The 19,822-nt window shown below is 31.7% G+C and overlaps 1 protein-coding gene and 1 long non-coding RNA gene across 4 annotated transcripts; both read right to left on the minus strand.

Moving 5' to 3' along the window:
• Positions 1-4,068: 4,068 nt before the first annotated feature.
• Positions 4,069-7,530, minus strand: LOC105778071 (uncharacterized). The gene is made up of 5 exons (XR_008193378.1): positions 6,893-7,530; positions 6,461-6,791; positions 5,701-5,737; positions 4,426-4,531; positions 4,069-4,324 (listed from the first exon to the last, which is right to left on the minus strand). It is a non-coding gene; the product is annotated as an uncharacterized LOC105778071 (long non-coding RNA).
• Positions 7,531-13,408: 5,878 nt separating this feature from the next.
• LOC105778100 (putative disease resistance protein RGA3) lies at positions 13,409-18,763 on the minus strand. Of its 3 annotated transcripts, none has more exons than XM_012601693.2 (4): positions 18,329-18,763; positions 15,109-17,897; positions 14,291-14,356; positions 13,409-13,828 (listed from the first exon to the last, which is right to left on the minus strand). In XM_012601693.2, the coding sequence occupies exons 1-3, from the start codon at positions 18,500-18,502 to the stop codon at positions 14,308-14,310; spliced, it is 3,012 nt and encodes a 1,003-aa protein (XP_012457147.1). In that variant the 5' UTR covers positions 18,503-18,763; the 3' UTR covers positions 13,409-13,828; positions 14,291-14,307. The 3 variants fall into 3 exon arrangements, with proteins under 3 accessions (XP_012457147.1, XP_012457146.1, XP_012457145.1); XM_012601692.2 differs by having other exon boundaries at positions 13,409-13,832; XM_012601691.2 differs by having other exon boundaries at positions 13,409-13,847.
• Positions 18,764-19,822: the final 1,059 nt, after the last annotated feature.

Consider the following 19,822-nt stretch of genomic DNA (forward strand, 5'->3'; position numbering starts at 1 on the left):
CACAATGGGTAGTATATACTTATTGTATTTTATATTGCCAATGGATAGTTTGCGTTTCTTGCATTCCATATTACCACCAAATGGGTCGTATCTCTTACATTTTGTATTGCTAATGGATGTGTAACACCCCTAACCCGAATCCATCGCTGAAATAGGGTTACGGAGTATTATTAGAGTTTACAATTAATTATTAGACATTTCATTTCATCTAGCATTCATATTAGAAACCAATCAAAATCATACATATTGTCCCTTAAACGAGCCCTCGAGGCCCAAATTACGTATTAGAAACAAATAAGGACTAAATCAAATAGTCAAAAAAATTTGAAAAATATTTAAAATTTTCAACATTACAGGGGACACACGGCCGTGTGGCCAAGCCGTGTGACTCACACGGTTTGGAGACATGCCCGTGTCTCAGGCCGTGTGGGCATTCGAAATAGGGACACACGACCGTGTCTCAGCCCGTGTGAGTATACTGACTTGGGTCGTACGGCCAAGTCAAACGCCCGTGTGCTAGCCCATGTGAGCATTATGTTTTGTGCAAATTTAAGATACAGAGGACACACGGCCGTGTCACCTAACCGTGTGTCAGACACGATTGAGACACACACCCGTGTCTCTGCCCGTGTGGACAAAAATAGGTCATTTTACAAGTCATATTTCTCACCCAATTTTTTACTAACCCAGCCCCATCAATTCACAAATCTACAAACTATAACATGGCATTCAACACAGCTAAAATAAGTGGCTAATCTCAACAATTTACATATAAACCAACATTAAATAAAATACCTATACATATCATTATGACTAAAATTAAAACATTCGAAAATACCGATAGAACCGATGGATAGTGTGATATATCTCCAACAAGTTTCAACCTAATCGAGCTTCCGATAATCTGAAAAGTAAAGGAAAACAATTACGTAAGCAATGAATGCTTAGTATGCTCGTATAAACTTTAATCATATCAATTCATTTTAAATAAGAAATTTATACATATCCAGAATAATCCAATATTGATACCCCAATATTCATAAAGTATATTCAACAACTTTAACTATTCCAAATTTCTAAATTTTCATTTTCATTTCTTTACTTTCCTTGCTCATTTCATATGTATAACTCACCAGTCATAAACATACCATACCACCATAACCACAAGCTAATGCATTTGAAGGTAGCCCTTTTTAACATTAATCACATGATAAACCATTTCATAAGAAATTGCATAACTTAAAACTTACCATTCTTTCATGAGCACAAGTATACTTTCATTTGAGCACTTACCCTTTCAACGCATCATATAAATAAACATATTACCATTTAACCAGTAGCTTGACACTTGCCTAAACATCAACAACAACATTTGTTAGCATACTTGAACATATTTCATATAAATTCAACATTCATAAACTTATTTTATCAACATATCACACTTGAGTTTATTACTCATCACAATTTCAATCGATGAATACACTTATTTCAGATCAACACCAATAATAATCTTAAGTCTTCAAACATTAATTTCATATGTCACTTATTAGATCTTACCGAATCGGGGAATGGCTTACGGCTTACGGATATGAGTACATCGTATTTAGAAGCCCGAAGGCTGCACAGATGCACATAAGTGCTAAACAGAAACCCATAAGGGTTGAATGGAAGCTCATAAGAGCTGAACGGAAACCCATAAGGGTTAAACTGAAGCTCAAAAGAGCTTAACGGAAACCCATAAGGGTTAAACTGAAACTCATATGAGTTAACAGAAACTCGTGAGAGCTAAACAGAAAGTAAACACGAAAGTTCGCAACAAATGCTGAACCTCAGTTTACTTGGGTAATTTGCCGTCAATTTATCCTCTTCATTTTCCGTCAATTCATTCTTTGCCACAGAACGATTGTACTCAATCCCGTGTTCCACTTTAACCTGATATTCTTTTCAATTCATAATTTAACAATATTTCATTTTTTTAACAATATGCTAAGTGCATAATAATTTAACAACATTCCATTTTTCAACAATATATTAAATACGTAACATCATTCATCAATTCAATATAACTATTAAACTTTAACCATACGAACTTACGAATTGAATTGTAATAATTGCAGGAGTTCAAGGACTATTCCACTATTTTTCCTTTTTCACAAATATCTTTTGAATCTTGATCTAAAATATAAAATTACTCATTCATTAGCATATATTTCAGTTCCATTTATATCACAATTTATACCCTTAAATTTTTTAATTTACACAATTACCCCAATTTTTTCAAATTTTACAATTTAGTCCCTTAACTAGTTAATCTATCAAATCAACTAATTTTTCTCAATTAATAATTTATCCAAATATTCTAGGCTATCATACAACCCTTAATAAAATATAAATTTAATACCAAACCCTAATATTTTAACTATTTTCACAATTTGATACTAACATCAATATTTAACAAAATCATTTTATAATATCATCATACAACAAAATTAAAGCTCTAAAACCACTTGATTTTAATAATTTATTTCAATATATATTAATTTAGACAATAAAACAATTCATTTCATGCAATTTGGTCATTTTGAAATTTTTACAAAATTACCCTAAAATTTTACTTTTATTCAATTTAGCCCTAAGCCTAAAACATGCAAATTAGCCATTTTAGTGTAAACCCATGCTAGCTGAATATTCATATATTTTCCTCCTCTCCATTCCACATCCTTAATGTATATAACATGCTTATATGTTATTATCTATAATTCCACTATTTACTTATGTTCATATCAAAGTCATCCACTTGAGTCATAGTCACTAAATTACTTATATATTGAGCTAAAAATTCTAAATTAAGATCCGCTTGATATTTTTGAAACTAGACTCAAATATATTTTTACCATAAAAATTTCATAATTTAATATCTAGCCAATAAGTACAAGTAAAATCTTCAAATTTATCCTTGTTACATTGTTTGTGACTTCAACCTTTCTTTACTAAAATTAATTATCTCTTAGTACAAGGTTTGGATGATGTTTCCGTTTATTTCTCTTGAAAATAGACTCAATAATAATTTAAAAATATTAAGTTAAACCCTAATTATTTTTTTACAATTTTTGATGATTTTCCAAAGTCAAAACAGGGGAACCCGAAATCAATCTGACCTTATCTCACAAAAATTCATATATCTCATAATATGAAATTCTTTTTCTTACACGGTTTCTTCTATGTAAAACTAGACTCAATAGGATTTAATTTAACAGTTTAATTAACATCTAATTCAATTTCTATAATTTTTGGTAAATTTTCAAAGTCAGACTACTATTGCTGTCCAAAACTGTTTTAGTGTAAAATGTTGATAACTAAGTTCATAACACCCTCATTTCCTTTCTCTACAATATTTCTCATCACTTCCTCTTATTTCCCTTTACTAACATATCAAGAACATAGAACCTTATATAATAAAACTCCATTTTAACATCATTTTCATGCTTTTTCAATAATATCGCACTACACCAAAACAGGCTTTTAGCGGCGTTTTTTTTGGCCTTTAGCGACGCTTTTTAACTCCGCAAATACTTTTAGCGGCGCTTTCAGTAGCGACGTAAAAAATGCCGCTATTGAAACAGCCGCTAACTTTTGCGGCGTTTTTAGAAACAAACACCGCTATAGAACAAGACATTTAGCGGCGCTTTTCCCACAAACGCCACTATAGAACAAGACCTTTAACGGCGCTTTTCACTCAAACGCCGCTATAGAACAAGACCTTTAGCGGCACTTTTCCCACAAACGCCGCTAAAGATCATGACTTTTAACGGCACTTTTACCACAAACGCCGCTATAGGTCATGACTTTTAGCGGTGCTTTTCCCACAAACGCCGCTAAAAACATATCTTTAAAAAAATATTTTTTTTAAACAATATTTATTTCTATGATAAATATTATATTATGTTTTAAGGATAAATAAAAAATATTATTTAAATTAAATTTTCTACAAAAATTTTAACTTTAAAACTAAATATAAAAATTAATGAATTTAAATTTAGAATTTAAAATAATAAATTAATAACACAATTAAAATCCAAAAGTTAGAACTCTTAAGTAAAAATAAAAATTTAGAATCAAAACTAAAATAAATAATGCATATGCAAGATAATAAAACATACAATGCATTTTCTTAATCAAGTAAATCTTGGTAATAAAAGATATAATACATTTACTTAATCAATGAAATCTTGTACATCATTGAAGTCACACCATCAAATTTGTACCCATCAAACTTATACTCCTCCGGCCACCATCTTGCATTTGAAAGAAGATACCTCAGTACCTAAAGCAACAATTAAGAAATAATATTTACAACTGGAAGGGAGGAAGCCAAAATCTTTAAACAAGCTATTCATTAAGAAATGTTTAGGTAGAAGTACATACTTCTCAGCTTCCATAATTAAAAAGATGAGAATCCCACACCGAGTGGTGACCCCTTAACCCCGTATAGAATAATGACCATCAGTTCCATCAAACATGTTCAGCCCATCTAACACATTATTGGAAGCATGGTTGTATTCATAAAACATCATTCAGATACATAGGTAGATAAGAAAATAAAATTAGCAACTTAACTTAACTATAGAATAAAAATGAACGGGGATATAGCAAACAAATGCTTTCACAACAAGCTGGTCGTGAACAATCATACTAGAAATTTTATAGTATTCTAGTCATTTATATATTCTCAATCAATTACGACTTTGCTTCTCTCTTTTAGATTTATTTTTTAGCAACCTTTTAGGAAGCAAAAATCAACTAGAGAAACGAAGGAGTAAAAGTGACAACCAATAAGAGCCTAAATTCTCATGGCCATATTTGCATCAAGTCTACTGGAAAAATGAGCATAAAGCCAAAGCAGGAAAAGAATAAGAGTTCAAGTTCTCATTTCCTGTACAAACAATCTAGGAAATTTTGTTTGCACAAAACCCTAAACCATTTTGTTTGCACAGATTTCTACTTCCTGATGCTTAGCATGTTTGATCTAATTCTAATCAGCTTATCATAAACAACTTTATAGAAATCAAAACAAGTGCAGTCTGACGTAAATATTTGGTGCTTCATTGATATTAACTTATTCAACTTTCACCAAACTGTGTTGGAATGTTTAGAATATGGATTTTAATTGCACAATTGAAACTTGAAATTGTTAGTTACCTCAGGTGCTCATCTTATGAGTTAAATCCTATACTAGCAAGCTCGGGGAATATGACATAAACGTATAATTACAAATAGGCTGCTTTCAAAAGAATTTACAACTGAACAGATTTTCTCCAAGAGAAAAAAAGGTTTAATCCAGTTTCAAATAATACAAAATTTTCATGAACATAATAATTCCGCAAAGAAATGAGGAAGAGAAAAACAGTGAATGTGAAAGATGGATAGCCCGAAAAATACATGCCGAGGGTATAACCGTCTTTCAAGCACCCACACCATATCGAGATGGTAAAGGATGATAGCAAAAGAAACGATGCAATTTAAAAAGAAAAAAGAATCCGAAAAGATTAATTTGTCTTAATTAAAGGACAAAAATATACATGAAAATACTTTCCAGCACGTTCATCAGTTGAACCAAACAAAACCTTCACGTATTAATCAACTAAGCCAATAATAATAAGAAAATAGAAAATTTAACATGTAACTCTAATTTCAACATACCTTAAAATCTGAAACCCGAGATTCTTCCTTCTCTTGGCTGGAAAACAATAATACAAATCAATATTAGATTATCTTCAATTAGGGAAAAAGAAGTAGAGAAGAGAATTTGAAAAGAAATATTAGTCAAAAAGACTGCATTAGTTGATAATACTAAGAGAATTGTAACAAAGAAAATAAAGATCAAAGGTGCTCGTGGGACAATTTTTCTTTAAATGACAGAATGCATGATCATTAAGTTTTAGCATGTTAGTCATATTCTATACAAGCATGTTAGTCTTATATTATATGCACATGCCATTATCCACAGTGAGACCGAACATAAGGCTAAAATGTTTATTGTCAAAACACATTTTTGAATGAGTAAATATTGTTGATTATATAGCAAAAGACAACCTCAGTTAACCACATACAGAACAGAAAGCAATGGTGTGAGCAATGAGCATATACATGTAAATCAAAGTTTCTTCTCTGTCCTAGAGACACATAACAAGTTTCCCCCGTTTTCAAGACATCAACCAAGCAAAAGACAACTTGGGAAAGTATGGTAGCTATTGCAACACATTCTTGAATAAGAAAATGTTGTTGAACATAGCAAAAGATCTCAAGTTCCTCGAAAAACAGTTCCGACAAATCCCAAGATACTACAGATGTTATTTCAGATAACCAATGTTAAAGACATGGAACTCAAAGTCAAGATCTTTCTCTTATTTGTCCAAGAAAACACATTCAAGCTAACAAAAACATCAGTTCCTATACTTACTGTTCTTTGAGTTTGTCTTACTCATATTTCCTTAGGTTTTTCTTGCGTTCTTCAATAGAAACCCTCTGGCGCTCCAGTTCAATTATCTCATTGCTAACAGCTGTGTTCTTATAGAATAAGATTTAACAAATCAATCAAACACCATAACACCAAAACATTAAATATATTTCAAAAGTCATATACTTATCTAAGCTCCTCTTCAAGTCCACTTTCTTTTTCAAGCTCTTCTTGGTATTCCTTCTACAGATACTCTCCATTTCAGCACTATCAGCAACCTCCAATTTTGCCTATTCTGTTTTCTTCTTGCAAGCTTCTATCTTTTCCTCATATTCTGCATTTTTTTTCAAAAAAGAATAAAAGATCTTTCTTTACTTTCTTAGTTCTCCTTTTAATTTCTAGGGGAAAAAAGAATAAGTAGAAAAGGAAATACACCTCGAAGCAATTGATGAACCTCGTTGGAATCAGCGTCGCAATGCGAGCGGAGATCGTTAAAGTGCTGAAAACACTGCGTCAAGTTGTTAATGTCGTTCAATACCTCCACCAGGTCGTCACTGTAAGATATCAGCTTCTCCACATCGATCATTCTCATGGATTCCCCCATTTTTTTCTAGGGTTTTATCCCTTCTTTAAGATTAAGCACACAAAAAAAGAAAAAATAATGAAGAAGAGTGGATAAAAGTAGAGTTTTGCAAGCGTTTCACAAAAAGGAAAAGAAAAAAAGGAAAGTCCTTTGAAATTAGAAATCGGATCTAATGAGGAACAGTAAAAGAGCCAAACAACTGAAGAAGAAGAGAGATTTAGAGAGAGTAGTTGAGAGGGAAAATTCGAAAAAGGTCTAAGCTTAAGACAATCCAATCTAACATCAATGGCAGTTATGATAGCTTAACGCACGATGGAAATGATAGATCATTTAAGCTATGATATGCTTGCTTTCAAGTAAAAACAACAGTATCACTTCTGAGATGTATGCAAAAAGAGGGAGAGAGGGGAAGATGATGATGATGACGGTGGTGGCAGAGAGAAACACTTGGTGTTTTGAGGGTACCAAATTTAGGGGGGAAAGTTTAGGGGTTCAGGGGGAATTTTGGGATAAAACGCGCCATTTTTAAAAGTGAAATTATTTTTTGTGGCGTTTTTAAAAAAATGCCGCTATTACTTATCTTTTTATTTTAAATAAAATGTCGCTGTTTTACTATGCTAAAATTTTTTTATTTTATTTTTTATAAATTAATTTTTTATAAAATAAAAAAAACCAAGTACTCTCAAAATAAATACTATATATTTTAATAAGAAAACAAATGATAAAATGGTTGTAATTAATTATTAAGTTAGAATTATCTAAATTAAATAATTACCTATATATCCATATCATTTTATTTTATTTTTATTTTGTATTTTTTCTTATAATTTGGTCCTATCCAAATTAAATAATTACTTATATATCCATATCAAATATATCAAATGGTTTAGATTAAATATTTTTAAATATAAAAGCATTAATTAATTGTATAAAAATATTGTATCATTTAGCAAATCTCAAATAAACCTTAAACCCTAAATTAGTCATTCAATATACATAAAGTCTATCTATTATATATCTCTTAAATAATATAAACTATACTCATAATTTTAATATATTAAAATTATTATTATCTCTTTACAATTATATAAAAACATATTTAATATAAAAATTAAAAAACTAATTAATCTAAACCCTAACCCGACCCTTAAATCTCTAAATCCTAACTCCTAAATCCCTAACTCTTAACCCCTAACCCCTAACTACTAACCCCTAAACCTTAAACCCCAACCCTTAAACCATAATCCCTAAATCCATATATAATTATTTGATCACGGCGGGGGCAAGGCAAAACACGAAAAAAACTGAACTGGATAAAAAAATTGAACCGAGAGCTAAAAATACTGAACCGGGATGGGATAATATAGGGATATCCTTGAATATAGCTTATATCGATTTTGAAGAACCAAATCTTCACATGATTTTGAAGAACCAAATTAATATTATCTCTTTTACAATTATATAAGAAACTAATTAATATATAAATTAGAAAACACTAGTTAATCTAAACCCTAAACCATAAACCTAAACCCTAAAACCATAAGCCCTTAACATGCACATAACCTTTAAACCTTAAACCCCAGCCTTTAAACCATAAACCATAACCCCTAAACCCATAATCCATAAGCCTTAAAATGGTAACACCTAAACCTTAAACTCTAAACCATATACCCTAAACCAAAAACCCTAAACCAAAAACCCTAAACTATAGTGATAATTAATTCAATATTTTAAAATTAATACTATCTCTTTTACGATTATATAAGAAATTATTTAATATATAAATTAAAAAAATCAGTAATGTATCCAAAAAACTTTAAAATTATTTTAAATAATAGTATTTTAATTTTTCCATTTTTAACAAATATTTTAAATTATTTTAAATCCTTGAGCATTAGCGGCGCTTTCCTAAAAACGCCGCTAAATCCCCGAAAGACGGTGTCGTTGGGCTTAGGTTTTTTGCGGCGCTTTCTAAAAAACGCCGCTAAAAGCCCTGAGCATTAGTGACGCTTTATTAAAAAACGCCGCTAAATCCCTGAAAGCTCACAAAACGGTGTCATTTTGGCTTAGGTTTTTTGCGGTGCTTTCTCAAAAACGCAGCTAAAGCCCTAAGCATTAGCGGCGCTTCCTTTAAAATGCCACTAAATCCCCAAAATCTCACAAAACGGCGTAGTTTTGGCTTAGGTTTTTTGCGGCGCTTTCTCAAAAACGCCGCTAAAGCCCTGAGCATTAGCGGTGCTTCCTTAAAAACGCCGCTAAATCCCCGAAAGCTCACAAAACGGCTAAATCCCCGAAAGCTCACAAAACGGTGTCTTTTTGGCTTAGGTTTTTTGCGGCGCTTTCTCAAAAACGTCGTTAAATCCCCGAAAGCTCACAAAACGACGTCGTTGGGCTTAGGTTTTTTGCGACGCTTTTTAGAAAATGCCGCTAATGCTTATTGTTAGCGGCGTTTTCCAGAAAGCGCCACTAATGCTCGATCTTTAGAGGCGTTTTTTATCCAAACGCCGCTAAAAGCCTGTTTTTGTGTAGTGATCAAACTTAAAAATATATTAAAATCTTGATGTTCTTACCTTATTCTATTGATTTCAATCTTTAACTTGATTTTCTCTCTCCTCCAGCTTCTATTTCTTGAATCTAACTTGGTATTCTAGCTCCCCATAGTCTCCTTATTATTTTACTCTCTTGGTAGCTATGGAAATTCTTTTGATTTCTAAGTGAAAATGATGAATTTTTGATAAAATGACCAAATTTTAAAAAAAAATTCTTTCTTCTCTTCTCTTCTCACGTGGGTGCATGGAAAGATGAAGAGAATTCTTCATCTTTCTTTTCTTATATACTAAATAAAATAAAATAAAATATCTCATTAAAATATTAATAAAATAATATTTATCTAATTAAATATCATCAAAATATCTCTAATATCATCATTGCCTTCTAGTACTCTCTCTTTCTAATTGACCATTTTTCCATTTATGATCTTTTAAAATTTCATCCTTGAGTCATCACTTAATTTGGTAAAATTACAATTTAGTCCATCATAATATCATCGATTGCCACATCAACATATTTTAACGATTAGTCAAGTACTTAAAAAAGTACCAAATTAACTTACAGTTTCTAAGTTCAAATACCAATTAGGTCCAAAAAAAGTTTAGGTACTAAGTATAAGTTGTCAAGTTAGATACCTCAATATATACTAACCCTTTTATAAAAGGTTTACCCTCAATGTTTATGTCGTTTTGTCAATTGGTTTTTATTCTGTTTTTAAGCTAAAATTGACTCTTAACATTTACATCTTTTTTTCAATTTGACCCCTTTTTTTTAGTTAAATTTGTTCCCTAACCTTTTAAAAAGAGTTCATGAACATCAACATTTTAAAAATAGTTGAATTGTTGTTTTTCAATAAAAATACTCACTAACATGTTCAAATTTTAAACACGGTAGCCCACATGGCAATCCATTGTAATTCATGCTAATTTTTTTGAATTTATTTTCAACTTTCTTTATATTATTTTTGAATTTTGCATTTCGTTGAATATATTTATAAATTCTAAATTATCTAAAAGATAAATAGTGAGTGAAGACGCTTAGGTTAGACAATTTCCTTCCTAGGATCTTCAGAAGAACCATAGCTGACATTCCTGTTTAAGTCTTTATCTATTTCTTTTTTTTTAAATAATAATATGATTATTTAGTAGTTAAATTATGTTTTATGTTCTTCTACTCTTCGTCTATGATTTTTATTGCCGACACTTTAATAATCAAGGTTTGTACTCTATCGATGTAATTTCCCTCCCTCACTTTGTACCGAGAAAAAATGTGTTTAAAAAAATGTGAAATCAAAAGTATAAAAATTAAATTTTAAATTTGAACAAAAATAAAATTTAACTATTTATTCATTACTAATTAATTGGTCATTCATAATCCTTAATTTAAATTAGGTAATAAATTATATTAAGAGACTCTTAGAATATATAATTTTAGGTACCAATAATATAATGCCACATCATCAACTTTTTAAAATGTAAGTTTTATTATACACTCATCCATATTTACTATCTTCTCTAATTTAATTTAACAAATTACTTAACAAATTAAAAAATTAATAAATAAACAAACATGTTTTCTTCTTCAATAATTTTAAAATTATTTTTAGTTTTTCTTTTAAATTTAATCATCTTTTATTTCTTTACTTTCAAATTATGTTTTATTTTTATGTAGTCAAAATTTTTATTCTTTTAATATTTATTCTTTTTTAATTTTAATTTTCTATTTCTATTTTTTTATTTTTAATCAAATTTCAGAATTTGATAAAACCATATGGTGGTTATAATTTTCAAATTTCAATTTTTACTAGTGTTTTTTTTCTGAATTTTTAATGGTTGATTTTAGTTATTTTTTCAACTTTTGCTTATGATTTTTATCATTTTTTTTGTATTATTTATGTTCATTTCACGGCCCATGTTAGGGGTTCGTGACTGTCCATTCCAGCAATGTTGTCTCCAAGGTTCGAACCAGCATATAATTTCAATGTTTTCTGATTATTTTTTGGGGGGCACAGTTTCAACATTTTCCCCCAAATGTTTAATTATTTTAATTAAAGTGAAATTAAATTAGAGATGATATCATATATGATTGAGTGTAGAATAATATTTATATGTCTTTAAAATTGATGATGTAACATTATTTTATTAATGCTTAAAAATTACATATTTTACAATCATCCTAATATAAGTTTTTCCATTGTAGGGTATATCATACCAAAAGGTTGGATTCTATTGATTATTCTTGTTGCCCTTCATCTTGATACCTATGAGGATCCTCTTGCCTTCAACCCTTGGAGATGTAAGTTATAGTAATAATAATATTTATTTATAATTATATACCAATTTTCTTACTTTTCCACCCTTAAAATATTTATACTATTGGTCCTTCAACTTTTCATATTCACACTTTAACCCTCAAATTTTGAGTATGTACTCTTGGGCCACAAAACTTATCTTACTTTTATGATTTGATCCTTTTTGAATTAATATATCATAATATACTTCCCAATGTTGACATAACTCAAAATTTCCCTTTTTGTCACTTTATTTCCTTATTTTACTATATCAAGGATAATATCTACTTTCTTATTGTAGTAATTTTTGGGTATTACAAGATGACTTCATTCTCTTCTAGTTTACATTTCCCATAATCACATCCGCTAATATATTTATGACATATCTCCACTGCATAACTCCAAATCCTTTAAATCCGCTAAATCACAAAGTAAAACTTATACAAGCAAATTGCGAATAGAAGTATCATCCGCCAACGCATTATTAAAGATCGGCTCAAGGCACAATTACTTTATAACCTACCTCTCGATAGGAAAAACTATTGTTATATCCCTACTTCAACTTAGACTTAATTGGACCCTCCATTGGGTCACTTAGGACCCACTAAGTAACATAATTGAATAAGAACTCTCACTTCAATATAAATACCCAAAGGCATCAATATTGTAAAGGGACTCCTCTCCACTCCCAAAACCCTAATACATTAAGCATTCATCCTTAATCCCTCTACCTATCCAGCTCTTGACCCTAGGGTGGATAAACCAACCTTCTTCAATACTATCCCTCTCCTCTATCTCTTTTGATACTATGTATCAAAAAGTATTTTTAATAAAAAAATTCAAGCTCACTATATCAACCAAAATAATTAAAGGATATTAACTATTTAGATTAACTAATGTCTTTGTAAAAGAAAATAACCAAATTATGTCAAACTGAAATATAAATATTAAATAAAAATGTTAGCATAATAGAAAGACCAAAACCAATTTGATCATTATATTATTATTGAAGAAACATATAGTGTAGTTCTATAGTAGTAGAGATTCTCTATGATTTTGAAATACTCCTCTCTTCACGGACTTGTTTTATATAAAAACTAGAGAAATTATTTCATAGACTCTTTCCACAATATCATCCGTGATCCCGCCTAATTAAAAGAAAATACATTATCTTTAATCTGAAAGTTCAGTTCAAATGTACATATGATGTTAATCACAACAAACAAAGCGAGTTACGTTACTATTGAATAATAATTGACTAACAAAAAATATCACCGTCAGAAAAAATTAGGTTGAAGTTTCACTTCTAAAAAAGGTTACAAGAACACAGCTTAAAAAAGAATAGTGCGCAAGGAAAAGGTGTTTGTGCTGTTGAGAGGAAGGTGGGTTTTTTGTTTGCTTACTGTATTAAATTTGGTTACTGTATATGACCCAAGGGAAAATCATGACTTCTTTTTCCCTTCTCACGTTTCGTGTCAAAAGTATATATGGGTTTTGTTAATTGGATAAAAATAGTAATGAGAAACTATTTGAATAATTAGTGCTGCAACTGATTAAATATAAAAATTTGGAATATACAAGTTGAAAATGACGCCAACAGGATTGGATGAACAGGAATACATACGAATACATAATATTGTCATGTGTAAGCGTAATCTCCACCTTTAAAGCTTTCTTCATTCCTAGTCCTCTAAAATTAAATGACCAATTAAATGTAACTTGAAGAAAGGAAATAGGTGATCGGTAAGAAATATTTTACATACAAGAAGGCTGAATAACCAATTCCAAGAAGGATGAGCGATCACACCTTCGTTCGATAACCCTTTGTACAACGAACTTGTCGACCTCTACTAAGAAAAAATCGTGAGATACAAAGAGGCACAACATGCTCCAGTCACCTTCCTTCTTGCCAGTGGCATCCCATGTAACTTGCCTTAAAACACAGTTCCTGTCTTCACAGCATCAATCTGGCAAATAGTTAGAGAACATCAATTCGGAACTAATATGCCTAAACTTTAAACTACTAATCACTTGGTTCCATTTATCATTAACATTTAAGATATCATTATTATCAAATCTATGTTCCATGCAATACCTAAGCGTTTACAAATGAAATTTCATCATCACATGCTTGGAAATCAAAAATATAAACCTTGATGTTACATGGAACTTCAAATGCTACTAATTAGAAGTTAGCGAGAAAACATTCTGAAAATTTTACAAATGTGCCCTCGAAACAAAACAAACGTTCTAAAAGTTTCCGATCGTTACTAGATTTTCTTGCTAGAACTTAACATCAAGTTGATTGCTAAGAAGGTAAAAGAAAGGGTTAAACAAAGATCATGTACTCCAAAAATTTTATTATCGTTTGACAACAAATGACATAAAGATAACTAGAGTTCATACGTACCTCTCCTGTAATACATATCAATTCTGACTGAACGCTTTGAGAAAATTTTTCGAACTTAACGAAGAGCTGTAAAACATAACAAGTAGCGGAGATAATTAGTTAAGGTAAAGGCATAAGGCCATTGATGCAATACAGCTTCTCTTTTCTTTTAGTGCTGACAAAAACAATAAAATTCACAAGTTCATTTTGCTAAAAGTCAAATGTTAAAATATTAGGTTTTAATAATGCCCTTAATCCATGTACTCTTTTAACTTTTGAAATTTGATCCTTCTACTTTAATGGTTCGAAGAAGTTTTTTACTTGCCTGATTTAAAAATTGAAGTTCAATTGATAACACAGGCTCCTGTTAAATTTAAACCCGTGTTATCATTTAAACTTTGATTTTAATTCAGAATTTCGAATATTAAATGTCACATATTCAAATCTAATGTATGTTCATTAATAGTATTACCAACTGGACTTCAATTTTAAATTAAACCTAGAATTAAAAATACAACTTTCAAAAGTTCAAGCAGCACATAGACTGAGGGCATTACTAAACCTAAAATATAATAGCGAAAAAAGCATCACTAAAATAAAAGAAAAAGGAGTAAGAATGGAGTTCAAATGTTATTAAAAGATCAAAAGGGTACCATCTTTAGCACAATGTAACACATCAGAAAGATAAATCCTTATCACATGCCAGTTATGGAGTAACGGTTTCAGATATTAGAAAACTTTTAGACAATCCAACCACAAATTTCAGCAAATATATATTTGAATGTACTGTAATTTGGACAGACAATAATAATATTGTTATTAATGAAATATAAGAACACCTGTGTAGTGGTTGAAATTGCAATACCCCGAACTCCTCAACAGAAGAGCAGTTTACTTGTATGCGTACGCTGTCGATCATGATGCTTGGGATGTGAGAAATCTTTAGCCAGTCCTCCCCGGTCTCCTTTCTGCAACGTTCTGATAGAATTGGACTCTGACTGATGTTCAATTGCTTTAGACTTGTATTATGAAGAACGTAGCAGGGCAGTGCCTTAAACTTTGGGCAGGAATTAATAGTTAGGGAACAAAGCCGAGGCATGATGCTAATATGTTCTTCTCTGCTTGTTAATGGCATCCAATCCTCCCACTCTTCCAAATCAAAAAATTCAAATTCAAGATGTTTTAGACTAGGGAAGGCAATAACAGATGATGAAGGTGATTCCAAAGATGATGAAGGTGCTAATATCTCTTCTCTTTCTACACCCAGAAACTCAACTGACACTTTTTCCACTCTGCTCATTCCCCCTATATAGAGTGATTCAAGGGATGGCAATTTCCCCAAGGGAGGCAAAGACTTCAAGTGCAAGCAATAACCCAATGAAACACGGCTCAACTTGGTCAAGCCCATCATCCAGTTGGCAGAAATGGTGGGGCTACTGTACCACCATATCTCTAGCTCTTCCAAGCAAGGAGGTGGTCGCAGAGCTTCAAGGAGTCTTCCATCATCTCTCTGCCACCTATTTGACATTAACCCCTTTGAAATAGTAAAATCAAATATCAAAGTCCGAAGGCCTTTCTTGTTTTCAAGCTCTGCTTTCTTAGCTTCAGTCACATCACACACAGCTCCCAATCCACTTATCTTAAGAAGTCCTCGAAGATGAATTAAGTTTTGAAGATCTCCAAGAGTAGATGCATCGCTATTACCCTTTACAACAAACAAACTTAGTGTCTGAAGGTTTGTTAATCTTCCAATTCCTCTTGGTATTGCCATCAGGCTCAAGTTTGTTTGATCATTCTCAAGATGCCTCAAGTTGATTATTTTTCCAATTCCACACGGTAATTCTTTAAGACTATCACACCATTTGAGGTTTAAGGTCTGTAAATTACATAACCCACACAGTGATTCAGGTAATTCTTTCAATTTTTTATTGTTCTTCAAGTTAAGATATCTCAAGTGAACCAATTTTCCTATCTCATCAGGAAGTTCTTCAATTGAATTTCTGAACAAACCGTTACTCAAATTTAAAGTCCTTAGGCAAGTCAATTGATCAAACAACCTGGGCAAATATAGTCTTAGTGATGAGGTATCATGATAGCTTGAGTCAATAAGGAGGCTACGCAACTTTCTGAAACGGAAAATATTAGATTCTGTTGGTGCAGCTTCTTTACGAAACAATGTTCCATAGCGAGCCCTTTCACATGACAAGTCCACTTTTAACTCTTCAGAATCATGGTTTACTAGCATCACACATTCGGTTTTCATTAAAACTAGAAGAAAATCATGAATTAGATCATGCATTTTGTATTTCATAATACCGCTGTCTAGTTCACCCCCTCCAAAATCCTGAAAAAATGAACGCATATGTAGCTCATCAAAATATTCCTCACCAACAATCTCCATCTCTTCACACCGCACTCCCTTCAAGTAATCTTGCGCCATCCACAGCTTGATCAATTCATTTTTTCTTAAGATCATACCTTTCGGAAAGACAGCACAATATGAAATGCACTGCTTAAGAGCCAAAGGCAACTCATAATAACTCAAAAATAAGGGAGGGAAAAGATCTTGTTCAGCCTCTTCAAAGTCCCACATTTCACTATCCAATACATTTTGCCATTGTTCTCTGGTTCTCTTGAACCGCAAGAGACCACCTAGAATCTTCACAGCAAGGGGCAAGCCCTGGCACTTGTCAGCAATTTTCCAACCAATATCATCTAAATTTTCACTTTCCTCTCTTGTCCTCCCATAGTATGCTCTACGGCTAAGTAATGACCAACATTCCTCTAGAGACAAAGTATTTAATAGAAATAAGTTTGAAGATGTTGTTCCCATTATTATAGCAACTTTTTCGTTTCGAGTGGTTATCAAAATTCTACTCCCAGGAGAGCAATGCTTGAGGGAGGTTTTCAATTGCTCCCATCTTGTTGCATCTTCACTCCACACATCATCCAACACAAGAAGTACTTTCTTCCCTGAAACATGGCTACGAATTTCCTGCAAGATGTTATCCTTTCCAACTAAATTCGAACTTTCGCCTTTAAATGCTTCAAGGATCTCTTTGGCAATCCTTATCTCATCAAAAGGGTCTGAGACACATATCCATATTCTCTTACCAAAATGACATTCAACATCACTGTGATTGTAAACCAATTGAGCAAGCGTCGTTTTCCCAATACCCCCCATCCCCACGATAGATATGACAGGGAGCTTCAACCCTCCTCCACTACTACTGTTCCCCACCAACATATTCACTAGAATCTCTGTCTCTTGACACCTTCCATAAACTTCTTCATCATCTATGAAAGAGGCAGTTATTAGCCTTCGGGGTTCTTCAACTACCTTCTCTAACCCGAACTTATACCTATCTTTTTCGGTGGCTATACTATCAAGTTGTTCATTTACTCCGCTTAGCTTGGATGCAATTTTATAGTATAAAATAGTTTGAAAGGTAAAACAAGAGATAGAATTGCGCATCTTCTTCAGCAAGGGGAAATTTCTGGCTCCTTTTTGTTCTTTATCAATCTGTGATTTCAGTTTCTCAGAATTCCACTCGTCCACCACATCATCAACATCATAGGCTACATCTTTCAGTTTCTTCAACCAATTTCTCACGTTCGCATCCTTTACCTATTGAAAGGTAAGATAAGATTTACGATGGACAACATAAATTTCATTTAATATCTTGAATTCCAATAATTTCAGTAAGGAATCGAATACCACTATTCAACCCGCTTAAGTCAACTATGATCTCAAATCTAACACTGATCGTTTAATTTCCAGAATTAAAATTTCAAACCCTAAACACGGGATTTCAATTTCAATAATACATTTTATTTTCCGCTTACACTGATATTTCGAGGAAGGTGCCCGAATTAGATTTTAAAATCAAACTTTATCCCTCTCCATGTTAGATATAAATATTATGTACGAGAGGAAAGGATACTAGGGCCCCATGATTGAAACGGTCAACTCAGAAATCCATATATAATAATCCACAAGACAAAAATAACCCACAAACTAATACTTCAAAAAAAAAAATGAATAGCGACAACAGGTACCTGTTTTGATTCTGCATCTTGAAGTACTGATTGAATATCCTGAAAATGAGCAATCACTTTTCCAATTTCTTCTTCGAGAGCTAAGGCCAACTCAAAGTTGTGTTTTATCTCTCCAGGTATCATTAACAAGGAACTCAACTTCTCCAAAACGGCTGAAACAATTGATTTCGCCATTGCTTTTTTTTATTATTCACTTTCTTTTTCTCTTTCCAAGTACCAACCAGGGACCAAAGAAAACTAGAAAAGAAAAAATAAAATAAAAACTGTGTGCTCTTGCTCGTGGTTCGTGAAGGTATGAATTGGGGGGATTGCCTTTGTTTTTTATTACTTTGGGTTTTCTTTTCTTTGAAAAATTACTTCTGTTTTTGTACGGGAAGTTCCATAAATAAATTACAGTAATCTTCAACAGAAAGGCAAAAACCATCAAATTTTAAGGCGGTGCCGTGCTTTCGTTGCCATCGAAGAAGTTGAACAAAAAAGTAAATAAGCATGACCGACTTAAATAAGGAAAATTGAAAAAATCGTTTTTCGCCTTTTACTTACTCTAGAAGTTTATTTAGGTAGTGTAATCGTTTTTCTCCTTACCCATAGCTAGGGGTGTTCATCAGAGGCGATTCTAGGGGAGCGCATGGGGCCCCTACCTTTAAAATAAAAAATTTTAATTTTAATTCTTTTAAAATTTTAATTAATAAAATTAAAATTACACTTTAGCTCTTATAAAATTATAAAAATTCGATTTAATTCTTTAAAAATTGTAATGATAGATCATAAAAAATTAAAATTTCATTCGGCCCCCCCAAAAAATTGTTCTAACTTCGCCCCTAGTGTCCATGCGGGATTGGATTTGGGTTGAGCTCAATTAAAATTTTAGGCCCGATTGTTAGGTTCAAGATCAGCTTGGCCTAAAAAATAAGTCTAAAATTTTGTAAAATTCGGTTCACCCATATTAATTTTTATATAATTTTTTAAAATAAAATACATAAAAATACTAAAAATATTAAAATAAATGTTTCCCAACAAATTAAAAATAAATTTTAAAAAAAATGTATATTAAATAACATTAAGATATGTGCAACTTAATAAACAAATACCTTTAAAATAGTAACAAAATTAACAATAAAACAAGAGTTATACAATATCCAAACAATAACAACAAAATAATAACAATATAATAGTAAAATGGCAGCAAAATAGTAAGAAAATAACAAGAAAATAGCAGTAAAACAATAAAAAAATAGCATATTTTTATTTTTGCAAATTCGGGCCGAGCTCGGGCCAAAAAAGTCTTACCCAAGGCTTGACCCTTTGTTTTTGCTCAAGTCCATTTTTGGGGACTATATTTTTACCCAAACCCTCCCACTTTTTGAACGGACCTTCGGGTCGAGTCGAGTAACCCGACCCATGAACAAGTCTACCCATAGCCCCTGCTCAACCCTTAAATAAGAGGATAATGCGCTTCAGCACACTCAAACCCTAATTCTCTTATATTAGCAA

The sequence above is a fragment of the Gossypium raimondii genome, unplaced genomic scaffold (genome assembly GCF_025698545.1).
Source record: "Gossypium raimondii isolate GPD5lz unplaced genomic scaffold, ASM2569854v1 Contig00257, whole genome shotgun sequence".
NCBI classification, from domain to species: Eukaryota; Viridiplantae; Streptophyta; class Magnoliopsida; order Malvales; family Malvaceae; genus Gossypium; species Gossypium raimondii.